Raw genomic sequence first — 15,868 nt, forward strand, 5'->3', positions numbered from 1 at the left:
GGGTTAAACCACAGCGCCTAGGGCTTGCCGAACAGAAGTTCAGTGGTTCGAATCCCCGCAATGGGGTGAGCTCCCGTTGCTCGGTCCCAGCTCCTGCCAACCTAGCGGTTCGATAGCACCTCAAAGTGCAAGTAGATAAATAGGTACTGCTACAGTGGGAAGGTAAACAGCGTTTCCATGTGCTGCTCTGGTTTGCCAGAAGTGGCTTTGTCATGCTGGCCACGTGACCTGGAAGCTGTACGCCGGCTCCCTCGGCCAGTAACGCAAGATGAGCGCCGCAACCCCAGAGTCGGTCACGACTGGACCTAACGGTCAGGGGTCCCTTTAACTTTACTAACTTGCTGAAATAAATGGCTTTGCTAGGAACTAGCCAAAAGAAATGTTATTTAAAATAAATTGTGTTTTTCCTCCCTCTGGCCTGGAAGGGGAGCTCAAAGCATATAGCACTCTTTAAAAGTATATATACTTCTTTTAAAATTGTATTTGTAGAGATGTGAAGACCTGAAAAGCAACCTGGAAAAATGAGGATTTGTGTGTAATTAAAACAAAAACAACCCTCTCCTTTCCCCCAGGCTTCCTTCATATCTCTTGACCTTAGTATGCCACCCAGTAACAAACATTCTCTGAGAGGTCATACAAAGTAAAAACCATTGAAAAAACAACAAAAATCAACAAGCAAAACTTTATCACAATAAAAGGAGAAGAGAGAGAACCACCAAAGGTGTTTGCATGAAGTTTTTCACAAGACTTTCAGCCACTTAAGGTGTCACCTATCCAACTACTGCCCCCCTGTGCCCCATCCCATCCCATCTTGGAGGGTCTTCTACCCTCAAACTGAGATTATCTGTGCATGCAAGGAACAGAAGTGAGGAGAAGCAGAAAGGCCCTGCTGTGTTGCAAAATGTTTCCTCTACTTTTCATCCAACCTGTTATGTCTTGAGTGTGATTTCAGCTCTTCGTGAAGTCAGCTCAGAATAGTGATTCAGCATACTAGCAAGGAACTGCTAGGAGTCAAGTATAACAAGAACAGTCTTCTTTATTGCAGTAGGAATCTTGACTGACTGGAGGGAAAGGGTGAGCTCCTTTTATACTCTCAGGAGCAGGGGTTGGGGAAAGGATACATTTAGATTTTGGCGGGAACCTATCAGAGTGAGGATCCAAATTGTGCTAACAAGTTAACCAATAGCAACTGTCATCGCACCCATTTGAATCACCCTGGAGCGGGAAAGGTAGTTACAGGACTAGCAGAGAAACTCATGTACAATACAAACAAAGCACATTAAAAAAATCCACCAACTAGGAATATATTTTTTTAAAAAAAGAGAACCCTAAATTATTAATTCCTAGCTGTGTTTAAAAGGGAGGGGGGAACCCAATATGTGACCTGCTTTATTTAGGAGAGTTATACTCCACTGTTCAGACTGCTACAATTTCCCAGAGCAGTCAAAACAATGACTGAATATACATACAATGAAAATAACAATAAATAATGTTAAAAGGAGCAAAAATAAAACCATATTGCAAGATAAACTTCAGTACTTCAAAGACTCTGCGCTCCCACACAATGCCACCCAAGGGAGGAATACAACAATAAAGACTGAATATACTATTATTATTACTCCTCCCCCTCCATCTTTCCTTTAAATAGAAGAAGTGGGGATCTTGGCAGGCATCAAGTGTATGTTTGTGTGTCTACATGGAGCCCATGGGCCCCACATTGGGGACTGAGCCCCAAACAGTCAGATTCAGAACCTGAATGATTGTGACCAAATCACTCCTCCGGTGCCACTGAGTCATTCTAAATGTTCTTCCTATGGTGTGGGAACTACTCAGATTATTGGCAATCATGAGGATGGAAGAATGTCTAAAAGACCACCATGGGAATAATTTATACAACTATTAGTTCACAGGTGGCAAACTGATAGCAAGCTCCTCCTTCAAGTGGGCGGGTGACAGAATAAGCACCTTGGACTTGAGATTTTTCGAACGGCAATTCTTGAAACATGTTGCCACTCCCAAGTTACTACTGGCATAAATCACAGGTGATGTTTTGTAGAGTAGACTTGTAGAAGGGAGAAATCACTTACTTGCACTATAAAATTACATGAATGTTTATATTGGCACAGTAGACTTCCGTATTGTAAATTTGTTTCCCTACTGGACAGGTTGTCAGAGCATGTTTTTTTTTGAAAAATTATTGTTCCCTTAAGAATAGTCATAAATGGGCGGGTTCCGGTTTCCGCCTGCAGGAATGGTACAGCAGAAAGGGTACATAATGGTGGTTGTTTTTGTCCTTAAATATTAAGTAGACTGTCCTTTCCATTGGTCCAGGTGAATGGTGAGTATTCTGCGCGACCTCAGTCCCTCTTGGGCATATCTGATTTAAATTTATTGGGGGACTCTTGAAATAAGAAGTGTTAAGTTGTGTTCTGTTCCAATGATGTAATTTTTCGAACGGCAATTCTTGAAACATGTTGCCACTCCCAAGTTACTACTGGCATAAATCACAGGTGATGTTTTGTAGAGTAGACTTGTAGAAGGGAGAAATCACTTACTTGCACTATAAAATTACATGAATGTTTATATTGGCACAGTAGACTTCCGTATTGTAAATTTGTTTCCCTACTGGACAGGTTGTCAGAGCATGTTTTTTTTTGAAAAATTATTGTTCCCTTAAGAATAGTCATAAATGGGCGGGTTCCGGTTTCCGCCTGCAGGAATGGCGGACCTGTTTTCCATCTCTCTGACCTTCGTAAGGAATTTGGCGGTTGCTAGGGGAGTAAATGGCAACCCCCTACCCTCTCCGGGGGTTACGGAGAGGGGCCGCTGGCCCGCGATGCCCCCTGACCCACTCCGACTGTTTTTGGAGTGGGGGGAGCTTGGGCTGAGCACTTACGAGGGCCAGGACTCCCGGACGCTAATCTGCATGGCGGGGATTTCCATGGTTAAAGAAGATAATTAGGCTTAAATCTATGGACATACTTCAGAAGGAGGGGAAGAAGCGCTGTTTACTGCTGAGAAATTTATGCTGCTGAAAGGAGAGGAGTCAAAGATTGTACTGCATCTGGAAGAAGGATTGATGGGGACGGAGCGATAAGGGAAGTGAGTTTTTATTTTTTTTTCCTTCATATTGCTGCATCGTACCTTCCCGGACGCGATGTCCTGGCTTGTTTGGAGTGAAAGAGAAGCAAAAGACTTGAAAAGGACAATGTCACCTTGGAGACTTGAGTACCACTTCCGTTCCAGTACACATGGTACAGCAGAAAGGGTACATAATGGTGGTTGTTTTTGTCCTTAAATATTAAGTAGACTGTCCTTTCCATTGGTCCAGGTGAATGGTGAGTATTCTGCGCGACCTCAGTCCCTCTTGGGCATATCTGATTTAAATTTATTGGGGGACTCTTGAAATAAGAAGTGTTAAGTTGTGTTCTGTTCCAATGATGTGATTTTTCGAACGGCAATTCTTGAAACATGTTGCCACTCCCAAGTTACTACTGGCATAAATCACAGGTGATGTTTTGTAGAGTAGACTTGTAGAAGGGAGAAATCACTTACTTGCACTATAAAATTACATGAATGTTTATATTGGCACAGTAGACTTCCGTATTGTAAATTTGTTTCCCTACTGGACAGGTTGTCAGAGCATGTTTTTTTTTGAAAAATTATTGTTCCCTTAAGAATAGTCATAAATGGGCGGGTTCCGGTTTCCGCCTGCAGGAATGGCGGACCTGTTTTCCATCTCTCTGACCTTCGTAAGGAATTTGGCGGTTGCTAGGGGAGTAAATGGCAACCCCCTACCCTCTCCGGGGGTTACGGAGAGGGGCCGCTGGCCCGCGATGCCCCCTGACCCACTCCGACTGTTTTTGGAGTGGGGGGAGCTTGGGCTGAGCACTTACGAGGGCCAGGACTCCCGGACGCTAATCTGCATGGTGGGGATTTCCATGGTTAAAGAAGATAATTAGGCTTAAATCTATGGACATACTTCAGAAGGAGGGGAAGAAGCGCTGTTTACTGCTGAGAAATTTATGCTGCTGAAAGGAGAGGAGTCAAAGATTGTACTGCATCTGGAAGAAGGATTGATGGGGACGGAGCGATAAGGGAAGTGAGTTTTTATTTTTTTTTCCTTCATATTGCTGCATCGTACCTTCCCGGACGCGATGTCCTGGCTTGTTTGGAGTGAAAGAGAAGCAAAAGACTGTGTGAGTTGAACTTTATAACTGTTGTTACTGAGCATATTTTTTTTAAAGATGTGGAGTTGCCGATGAGAAAAGCCTCCCCCTAGTCGGGCGGAAGGGGTTCTGGACGCGCTCGGAGGATTTATGAGTTGTGACGCACTTTAAATTGGAGCAGCGACCTGAAGCTAAGTTCAGCTATAGGGCAAGGAGATCCATTAATTTACCAAGAGTTTATGGTTTGATGTTTGGGTCTCCTGCCTGAAAAAGCTGTAAATTCTATAATGATCGTGAATCTTCATGGCTATGAGAGAAAGCGAAAGTGATTTGAGCTTTTTGAGATGGCGCTGCTTCGGGCTGCTTCGACGCAACAAGGAGCTCCATTAAGAAGATTTATGGGGAGGCTGGACTGATTAACTCACACAGGAGAAAGAACATCTGTGAAACTTTGTTTGATATCTATCTCAGCGGCTGGGAAACAATCGGATGAAAGTGGAAAACATCTATGTGACTGTAAGGGGAAGATCTGGATTATTATGAACTTGGAGGACGATTTGAACTTTAGAAAAAAGACGGCAGTGGACAGTTGCGAGGAATTCCCAATTTCTTGAAGCATGGGAACCCAAATAAAAAATTCTTTAGATGATTTGGCATAACATTCGGTTTGATTGATATATATATGTGTATAATTTGAAATATTGAATGTGATATAATTGGTTTTAATTGGAAAATTAATAAAAATATTAAAAAAAAAGAATAGTCATAAATGGTTCTTTCAGTTTCATCATGTACTGCAGGTTTTGCTCAGGACATGTGCTAACTTTGTCTACTTGGAAAGGGATTAAATTGACAATAGTATTATAAATAAACTATTGTATGGGCTGTCATGATGTGTGGTATGAAACCTTGAAGTTGTGAAGCTTTTATTGTTGGATCATCTGCATGTTTTCTGGTGTGGTGTGTGTGTGTGTGTAAAATTTGGAGGTGGAATTAAGGGAAAGGGAACTGCATTATATTGTTCTAACTCCCAATGCAAGATTGCTCTGACCTTTTACCCAACATAGGGCTCAAACCGGTGACCTTGATATTAAGAGTCTTATGATCTAGCAACTGAGCTAAAACTTGTGCTTGGTGGTTGAAACCCCTGACTTCTTTAAATGTGCTGTTTTACATTCAATCTTAGGTAAATTCAGAATAATTTATTTGGTCCCCCTTGTGTGATTGGCATTTGATTCATTGTGTTTTAGTATCAGAAGGGTGTTCGTACTCAAAACCACCTAGCTTGTATCAGATTTTGAAATGGTGGTGGTAAGTTTCAAACCACATGTTGAAGGCAAATGCATGCAATGAAGTCACTTCCAATAGTTTTTCACAAAAAGGAGCCACTGGGAGCTGCAATTTTTGAGTGAAAGTGTGGTTTAACACACACACACACACACACACACACACACACACCACACACACACACACACACACACACACACACACACTGGTGGCAGTCCTAAGCAGAATTGCAGCCTACTGAAGTTGTGTCTTAAATAAAAACATACCTGTGTGTGACAAGTTGTTTGCCCAGAAGTTACCATGAATTCCACTTGGGTTCTTGTGGTAACAAGTAACTTTCTAAATGGTAGCAAAAAAGAAAAGAAAAAGTCTTATGCTCATATTTGGGTTAACGTCTGTTAGGATTTTCACAAATAATGAGAAAACTAGGTTGTTGTTTTTGTGCTGCTTGGGAGATGAAACGGGCCCTTGTTAGCTTAGTGCTGCACCATATAATCCAAGATAGAATAACCTCCTCTTAAACTATTGAGCATCTGGGGTCTACTTGTTTTAAAAAAAACAAAACAAAAATAATTTGTTTTTACCCTGCCGTGGGGCATAGGCTTTTAAAATTAAATTGAAATAATCTCCCTTCTATTCTTGTTACCATAGTAGGTCTATTCAAGTCAGTGTTGTTATCTTTGGCAGTCTTCTCCGGTTCAAAAATAATGTGGATATATTGGGCCTGATTGTTCTGCCATGGTTTTTTTCTTTGGCTGATTTTTGTAAGTTGTTAATTACCGGTTATATGCCAGCTCACTCAGAAATCCCAGTGACTTCAATACAAATGGAACTGTAATCTTAGAATACAATCAGGCCAACTTGAAAAGGACAATGTCACCTTGGAGACTTGAGTACCACTTCCGTTCCAGTACACATGGTACAGCAGAAAGGGTACATAATGGTGGTTGTTTTTGTCCTTAAATATTAAGTAGACTGTCCTTTCCATTGGTCCAGGTGAATGGTGAGTATTCTGCGCGACCTCAGTCCCTCTTGGGCATATCTGATTTAAATTTATTGGGGGACTCTTGAAATAAGAAGTGTTAAGTTGTGTTCTGTTCCAATGATGTAATATTTGACATTTTATTTCTCCTCCTCCAACCCCCGCCCCCCACCCTAGAATCAGACCTCAACTAGCCAAAGAGAAGATTGAAGGATGCCATATCTGCACATCTGTCACACCTGGAGAACCTCAAGTGTTCCTGGGAAAAGATAAGGCCTTCACCTTTGATTATGTATTTGATATTGAATCCCAGCAAGAAGATATCTATATACAGTGCATAGAAAAACTGATTGAAGGCTGCTTTGAAGGATACAATGCTACCGTGTTTGCTTATGGGCAGGTAAACTTTACGAATGTTTTCAAACAATGTTCTGATTTTTTTTTTAAAAAAATTAAAGCTGCTCGTAAGGAATATTTGTAATAATTCAAGCAGGTATGCTTGAATTTCAAGCAGGCATGCTTGAGTTCAACCTTTTAGTAGAGGTGAAAACAAATAGATTTCAACATGGGAGAATTATCAAGATTTCAAGGCTCATTTTTGTGTATATTTAAAACAGTGGTGTATTTTTAAGCAGGTGCAGAGCAGTACATTTGAAGCAGAAGGTGCTCAGAAATGCAGTGCCTTCAGCTTGAATTACAGTGGCCTCGTATTCTAATAGGTCTGTTCAAAAGGGGATGTGTCCCACTCAGATTGGATTTGTATTCCATCCTTTCCTCTTCACTTTTGTCCCTCCTCTCCCCATTTGGCATGAATGCTGTTTCAATATAGCCAATAGGATGATGAGAGCATTTTAGTATCTGGAGTTGCGACAAGTTAGCCACCCCTGCTCAAATGACTTGACTGATGGTTATCTCTGTTATCAGTATGTATTGGGATATCAAGTTGTGTTCTTTTTATCTTTTCTTCCCGGCAGTCTCCTATCCATCCAGGCACTGACCAGGCAGATTCACATTTGTCATTAATTAAATTTGTATACCACCCTTTATCTGAAGATCACAGGGCGGCTCAATACAAAACGATAATTCAAAATACTGTACATAATAAAACAAAAACAAGTGATGAGTTTTCCTCCCAGGGGTTTTCAATTACCTTCCAGTGTTTTGGGATCTGCTAGTGTAGGGCAGGCAGGCAGCCCCATGTTGCCTAAGCAACTTGTGTTGTTCTCTTGTTTGGTCCTGATGCTTTGACACCTGACGGACTACTAGAATGAGGAGATGGTGGGTTTGAAGTTCCAGTGGTTGGCTGCCTTCTTAGAGCATTATTTTCTTGCAGTGTGTTACTTAACACACCCTTTTCTTCATATTAAGTTTATCATGACATAATCTACCCAATAACCCAGTTTTCATTTTTCTTTTTAACCACGTTGGAAAATATGTTTTATGGATAGGAAGCCAGTCTGTTCCTCCTTCAGCTAGTAGGACTCTTCCAGAAGTGTCACCTTTGACATCACTTGTTTCCCGGGGGGGGGGGGGTTAGATCCTCATCTCCATTCATTATGTAATTTTGCAGTCCAGGTGTTTTTATGCCATCCAAATGCTGTAGAGATCTTACTTTTTTCCTGAGACAACCTATTTAGAAAGTTGTAAAGTAAGCTGGTGGAGTCAGAAGTCTTTTTGATCAGCAATAGAGTGATTTTTGTTTTGTTTTGTTATTTGACCATATATTAAGATGTATACAATAAACATTATTTAGTTGCACATTTAATTATGTTTTGTCTCTTAAATTTAGACAGGAGCCGGTAAAACATATACCATGGGGACTGGATTTGATGTTAACATAATGGAAGAGGAACAGGGCATTATACCACGAGCTGTAAAACACCTGTATAAATGTATTGAAGGAAAAACACATGCAGCTATTCAACAAGGGGTTCCACCTCCAGAATTTAAAGTGAATGCTCAGTTCTTAGAGGTAAGCTTTCACAGTAATAATTATTTCCCCCATGTAGCAAAAAAATTGGGAGATCCTAATCACAATATATTCCATTCTGATTGGCACGGAGGTAAATTTTAAATCTGTTTCGTCAACATACAATTTAAATATTGCAGAAAACCCAATGGAATGAATTGTGGCAATATATTTATTATTATTTTATTATTTTAGGCAGGAGGAATGGCAGGGAAGTTGAGATTTGCTTATCTTATGTTAGAAATCTAAGTTTTGGAACATCGTAAAATTATAGTGTTGCAAACTATTTAACACCCACACTAAGGGAGGATAGAGAGGACATTTTGCCCATTTCCCTAAAGCTCAGATGATTTATGACGCCTGATTCAAAGCCTAGAAAACATGTTTTATTAATTGAGGTCAGTAAGATCACCCCTCTCTTGGTGTTGTTGAATAAAACCAATGAACTGTGTTTGCCACTTTTACATTTGCAATTCTAATGGGAGTTATTTTTTAAATGCCCTTCTGACTTAGGGTTTAGCAACAGCAGAGTAACTAAGTTACAGATGCTTGAATTCCGACACCGGCAATTATTGCTGGACTGCTGTTGGCATTTCTGCCAAAATATTAACCAAATGCATTACTGTATGGAGTTGGACTAGTCTATACCTGTTGCTCTTGACCTAAGGATACTGGATTAAAGCTTTCTGGCTAATATTTGTCCAGAGGAACATATTGCAAACTGCACAGTATAAAGGCAGCCCCTTCGTTCCCCTTAATTTGGACTTTGTTTTCCAAACACTTAGATAGTTAAACAGTTGCTTTTTTTTTTTTGGAAGGGTTCTGATAGTTTGTAAGCAAAACAAAGCCATTTTTAGTGACTTTGGACTTTCAGTGCATCTTCAGCTGATAATTGTAGAATGTTTATACTTACTGTTTCCAAACATACATTCTATGTATTTTAACAAAAACGTCTGTCAATAAATGTTTCTGTGATATATTTTAAAATACAGAGGTGCGTATAACTTTGTGCAGAAAAAGAAGCCTTGGAGGAGTGCTTAATTTTTTTCATTTAAAAAAGCATTTACAGTGCTGCCAATTTTTTTAAAAAGAGGCACTCTTCATAGAAATATGGGCAAACAAGGAAGAAGATGAAGTTGTATCCCTACCTGTACAGTAGCTAACAGGTCTGACAAGTTTAAGTACCAGTTAGATGATATAATGAGTGATGCAATCTCTTTACTTCTAGGAACCAAGTATGTGTAAAACAATATCCTCTTTCACCATAAAACACTAAATATATCCAAGCTTTCAGTTTTTAGATACTTTTCATTGCATCGACAGATTAAACTGTTGCCAGCTAATTATGCAATATAAACCCTGCTGAATCGTGTTTTCAATATTGCCTTAGTACTGCTAATTGGAAGAATCCCAAAATCAAGTGTCTCATTCTGAAAGGTGTCTGAAAGGTGCTGGTCCTCATGTAACATGCATGGCAAATCTGCTTGTTGAAAGTCAGAACAAGATTGCATTAAATGCCTCTCTGAGGGTTAGCGAATAAACATTGGCTAGGAAAGTTGTTCCGTTATGCAGTCAGTGACTGGTTATGGAAATTCTCCTCCTGCTTCATTTCCCATGCAAAGGCCCAGAAGAGCATTTGCATCCTTGCACCATTCTCCGGGGAAACATGCATACTGTATATAGAAAGATTCCAGAATACAAAGGATCTGAAGAATCTCACTGAAAGCATTATCTCCCTTCCCTTCAGCCTTATCAAATCTCTATTAATGCCTTGCTACCGTGCATCATCATAACCACAATATTGTTCTGATGTTGTTTTCTCCCTTGCCCTTAGAGGGTTTAGCTCTCATGGTCAGATACTATCCTGCATACAAATCAATGTGGGTTCCCATGTTCAATTTGATTATTTCTCAGGCAAGAGGTAGTGGGAGTGACATGGAAGCAAACCTCTGCCCCCTCACCTCCAATACTACAGTCAGTCAAGTGTAATATCTTAACAGGACCTGTATTCTTTTGGAAATTTGGCACTACCAAACTTTCACCAGTTGTTTCAGAGTGAGTTTAGGAAAACTGGAGATGGGAAACACTTAATAGAATAAAAACGGAGAGAAATGTGGAATAGTGCAACTTGCTCCCCATTCTGCACTAAGAAGCAACTTTTCGCAGATAAGCAAAATGCTCAGGAAATTTGAGGGACAAATGTGATGGTACCCCAGACTTGGGCAGGAGCTATGGCACCAACACCCTCCCACCCACCCCTTACTTGGTAGTCAATGCTACTCACAGTAAACCCACTGATGTCAATGGATGTGGCTAACTTAGGTTAATGGATTTCAGTTGGTCTATTCTGTGTAGGATTTACTTAAATATAAGCCTGTGTCATTTTCTAAACACTGCTCAGCCTGCTGCAACATAGCATATATTTCTCCTGCTCACAATGTCCTGAACTATTTTCTGTAATTCCATTAGCAAACTTTGTCATTGTTGGCCAGTCATGTTTTTGGAGAATGACTATACCCAGCAGCCATGATAGGGAAAACTGTGTCTTAATTATTTTGGTCAAACCACAGAACATCTTGAATTTTATGTTAACTATATTTTCCTTGCTGATATTGGCCTCTTTTTTCTTTCAAATTAGCTTTACAATGAAGAAGTACTTGACCTCTTCGACACAACGCGTGACATGGATTCAAAGAACAAAAAATCAAACATAAAAATCCACGAAGATTCAGCGGGTGGAATATACACGGTGGGGGTCACAACACGGACTGTAAATTCAGAATCTGAGGTAATATTTTTATTCTCAATGAAAATGAGATAGCTTTTGTAAAAGAACATACTACTGTGTGTGTGTGTGTCTATTTTTCAATATAAAGTAGTACCTCGACTTGCGAAGACGATCCGTTCTGCGGCGCTCTTCGTAAGTCGAAGTCATCGGTTGTCGTAGCGCCCATTCTGCGCATGCGCGGACAAGACTTCCGGGTTTGCCGACTTCAGAAGTCGAAACCTTCGGAAGTCGAATCATTCGGATGTTGAGGTACCACTGTAGATACAGATATAGATATTCTTCCTTTCCACTCAGGGGCTCAAGACAGCATGCATGATTTCGCCCTCCCCCTTCCCTTTATCCTTGCAGCAACCCTGAGTGGTAGGTTCCTGGTAGGAACTTGGAGCTCCCCGGTTATAGTTTCAGTCTAATTGCTACACCACATTGGCCCTTGCCCAAGAACAGGGTTAGTAATACAGATGACTCCCCACTTACACAGGGGTTACGTTCCAGGCCCCCGCACGCATAAGTGAAAGAGATAAAAGAAAGGCATAATTTCTGCTATCTTTGATTTGTAAGATGTGGGGCATCTGTACTGCCTGTGCACTGAATTTAAAATAAACCAGGCCATCATGCAAGATGGCAGCCACAAGCTTTGAATAGAGGCATTGTCCCATCAAATTCTTCTAAGCCCCGAGCATTGGGTGCTGTATTGTATGTGTTCAGAATCATTTAGTATGGGAGTAGCTGGGATTTCTGGGGACCCAGGTGGTGCTGTGGTTAAACCACTGAGCCTAGGGCTTGCTGATCAGAAGGTCGGCGGTTCGAATCCCTGTGACGGGGTGAGCTCCCGTTGCTTGGTCCCAGCTCCTGCCAACCTAGCAGTTTGAAAGCACGTCAAAATGCAAGTAGATAAATAGGAACTGCTACAGCGGGAAGGTAAACTGTGTTTCCATGTGCTGCTCTGGTTTGCCAGAAGCGGCTTTGTCATGCTGGCCACATGACCTGGAAGCTGTACGCCGGCTCCCTCGGCCAATAATGCGAGATGAGCGCGCAACCCCAGAGTCGGTCACGACTGGACCTAATGGTCAGGGGTCCCTTTACCTTTACCTTTTTAGCTGGGATTTCAATCTAAATTACTTTCTGGATGACCTCATAGAAACATGGCTTCCATTTCTTAAATGCTTGGACTCATGGAACCAATGCATCAAGACCATTGTGCCTCGATTCAAAATGTATTTTGTAACATAAAATGGAATAGTGCCCCTTCTGTAATGGTTACTTTGTACTTTCCGACAATGTCTATAACCCAAAATTTAAGTGCTAGTTATTCCTTGCTATTTTAAAAACTAATAATAACCATTTGGACCGTCAAATGAAATGATGCAGCATGGAATACCCCTGTTCACAGTGTCAGCCAGCCATCATTCCATTTCTCCCCTTTCAGTCAGTTGATATTCTACTAAAAATGCTCTGTCTTCATACATGTGTTTAAGGTTCTTCTACACCTTCCCATGCCCCATTTCTCCCCTAAATATGTTTCTCTGCATGACTGGTGCCATTTTGGTTGCGTAACGTTCCACAGTTAGAACGAGAAAAATAAATATTTTTAAAAGTATGCTTCTTATCAGTGCACACAAGTACAAATGCAGGCTAGTTAAGCTTAATAATAATAATAATAATAATAATAATAATAATAATAAGCTTTATACCCCACCCATCAGGCTGGGTTTCCCCAGCCACTCTGGGCAGCTTCCAACAAAATATTAAAATACAATAGTCTGTTAAAAGCTTCCCTAAACAGGGCTGCCTTCAGATGTCTTCTATAGTCTGGTAGTTGTTTTTCTCTTTGACATCCGGTGGGAGGGCGTTCCACAGGGCGGGTGCCACTACCGAGAAGGCCTTCTGCCTGGTTCCCTGTAACTTGGCTTCTTGCAGTGAGGGAACTGCCAGGAGGCCCTCAGCGCTGGACCTCAGTGTCCGGGCGGAACGATGGGAGTGGAGACGCTCCTTCAGGTATACTAGACCGAGGCCGTTTAGGGCTTTAAAGCTCAGCACCAACACTTTGAATTGTGCTCGGAAACATACTGGGAGCCAATATAGATCTTTCAAGACCGGTGTGTGTGTGTGTGTGTGTGTATGTGTGTGTGTGTGTGTGTGTGTGTATAGGTTTAATTTCAGCCATATATTGTTTTTCCCACCATTTGTGCAGATGATGCAGTGTTTGAAGCTGGGCGCTTTATCTCGAACCACTGCCAGCACTCAGATGAATGTTCAGAGCTCACGTTCACACGCCATCTTCACTGTCCATTTGTGTCAAACGAGAGTTTGCCCTCCAATTGATGCAGTATGTATTATGCTATTTCTGTCTTGAAAAAGATCAATAACCCTGCAGCGTGTGTGTACCCAGGAGGAATATCTTGTATTAGAGTAATAGCCGAAACTGATTTTCTTGGTCCACCTTCTTAAATTATACTGCTTGGTGTGGGAATTGTTGCAGTGGGATGTTAGAGTAAAAGGAGATCCTGGTTTTGTAGTTCCTGCTCATGCCACCTTTGCCCTTTTTGTATGGAGATGGCAATATTTTATTTTGTATGCAATATTGGCTCTTTCCATATAGCCCAGGGCCTCTCAAGGATTCTGGTGGTACAAGAAAGAAACAACAGTGTTGCAGTAATAAGATACGAGGCCTGGTTAATTCAAAGGTCCACCTACATTTAAACAGGGTTGCCATCCTTTCGTTTATAATATTTAAATAACTTACACTTAAAATCAAATTGATTGAGATGTTCACCTGCTGCCATAGCAACAAATCTGCCTTGGTTGCTACAGACATCAACCACCCTACACTGTAGGTCTCGGGTCTAAATATCACACATATTTGACAGTTACATTCTCACATATTGTGGGATTAGAGCAGGGGTCAGCAAACCTTTTCAGCAGGGGGCCGGTCCACTGTCCCTTAGGCCTTGTGGGGGGGCGGACTATATTTTGAAAAAAAATATGGACAAATTCCTATGCCCCACAAATAACCCAGAGATGCATTTTAAATAAAAGGACACAATTTACTCATGTAAAAACACCAGGCAGGCCCCACAAATAACCCAGAGATGCATTTTAAATAAAAGGACACAATTTACTCATGTAAAAACACCAGGCAGGCCCCACAAATAACCCAGAGAAGCATTTTAAATAAAAGGACACATTCTATTCATGTAGAATGCTGATTCCCGGACCGTCCGCGGGCCGGATTTAGAAGGCGATTGGGCCGCATCCGGCCCCCGGGTCTTAGTTTGGGGACCCCTGGATTTTGTTTTGTTGGGGAAGTTAAAAGTGGTGGTGTGCGTTTAAAGTTGTGTGTGTTTGTGTAAGGAAAGTATATTTACACTTAAAACTTTCATAGCCTAAAGCTTAGCGCACTAAGAAATAATTGGCCCCTGTTCTTGATGTTTCTGGTGTCTTTATAGGAGTTCTAAATACTGTATTTATTATAAAGTGTTATGTTAGGAATAGGCAAGTACAGAACGCTTTTGGTTTAAATTACATTGTGACCATGAGCAGTATCAGTCCTTCAGTGTTTCAGCTTCCTTTTTAAAAGCGATTTAATTTGATTTGAAAACATGTGAAGTATGCTTATTAGAAGGATTTGCTTTGCTTCCAAAATATATTATCCATCCATGCATGTAGGCATATGTTTGAAGTTGTGAACCTTGGTTTTAATTGGCTTTAAAATTGAAAGTATGCATTTAAAATGAAAATGGGGTGGTCATAGGAGCGGAAAGCCTTTGACTTGCTTTCTGCTGAGTTAATAGAAAAAGAAAGCTGTTTGCCATTATGAGCATATTTTCCTCAAGCACTTTTGTTGATATACTGGAAATGTTTCAGCTACGTGAAAACTGTAGTGTGCTTATGACAACAGATGCCAGGATAATTTTATATTTTTGTCATTTATCCTCTTGAGTTCTGTAGGTACAAAAATCCTTTCACTTAAAGAAAAAATAATTCATGCTAATAACAAATGTTTGCTAAAAATTTCATTGACAGTGGCAAGATTGTAGATTCTGGGACCTATTAATTGTTATGTAGAAGTGGTTTTATGAGGTTATACTTTTATTGCCTGGAGTTTGATCCTTCTGTTCTGAAACATTAATGGACAACTCACCTTTTCCCCCTCTACTGGTAACTGGAAATATTACAGGGTCTCTTTTTCCTAAGGATGGAATTTTTTTTTAAGAGTTGAAGGTGGTTTGGAAGAGTCCCATTGTTGCTTCAGATCCAATAGACATTATAGCTTTTTGCAACAATGCAAAACACTTTTTTACCCAGAGGCAAGTGTAGGTGACATGTGCAAACTGTAAAAATTGTTTTTAATGTAAACCTTCAGCTTAGGATATGGCTCTAGTTTAGGAGTCCGGTTAATGAGGATAATAGCTTCTTTATTCTAGTGAATGCAGTCTGTAATTCTCCAGGAGCAGAAGAAAGCATAGAGGCGGTTGTATTCTCCCCCCCCACCCCCATTTCACTGTCTCTTCTTCTGCAGAGATTTCTAAAACTTGCTTTCCTAAGGAGGTTTTTTGATGGGCCCACATTTGGTGTTCTAGTTTCCCTCTCTTTTTGCCCTGTGTTGCTGGAAAGAAAATGTTTCCTTTTTGGGATCTCCCCAGTAGCTCTTCCAGACAGATATTCTGTTCTCT

At 40.8% G+C, this 15,868-nt stretch overlaps 1 protein-coding gene across 7 annotated transcripts in view; it reads left to right on the plus strand.

Moving 5' to 3' along the window:
* KIF21A (kinesin family member 21A) overlaps positions 1 to 15,868 on the plus strand; it is a 102,045-nt gene that overhangs the window by 23,988 nt on the left and 62,189 nt on the right. For all 7 annotated transcript variants that reach the window (XM_060279386.1, XM_060279379.1, XM_060279381.1 and 4 more), the window contains exons 2-5: positions 6,616 to 6,838; positions 8,228 to 8,410; positions 11,046 to 11,195; positions 13,387 to 13,521. In XM_060279386.1, the coding sequence (XP_060135369.1) occupies positions 6,616 to 6,838; positions 8,228 to 8,410; positions 11,046 to 11,195; positions 13,387 to 13,521 (691 nt within the window). The remainder of the gene's footprint in view (positions 1 to 6,615; positions 6,839 to 8,227; positions 8,411 to 11,045; positions 11,196 to 13,386; positions 13,522 to 15,868) is intronic.

The sequence above is a fragment of the Zootoca vivipara genome, chromosome 10 (genome assembly GCF_963506605.1).
Source record: "Zootoca vivipara chromosome 10, rZooViv1.1, whole genome shotgun sequence".
Lineage (NCBI taxonomy): Eukaryota > Metazoa > Chordata > Lepidosauria > Squamata > Lacertidae > Zootoca > Zootoca vivipara.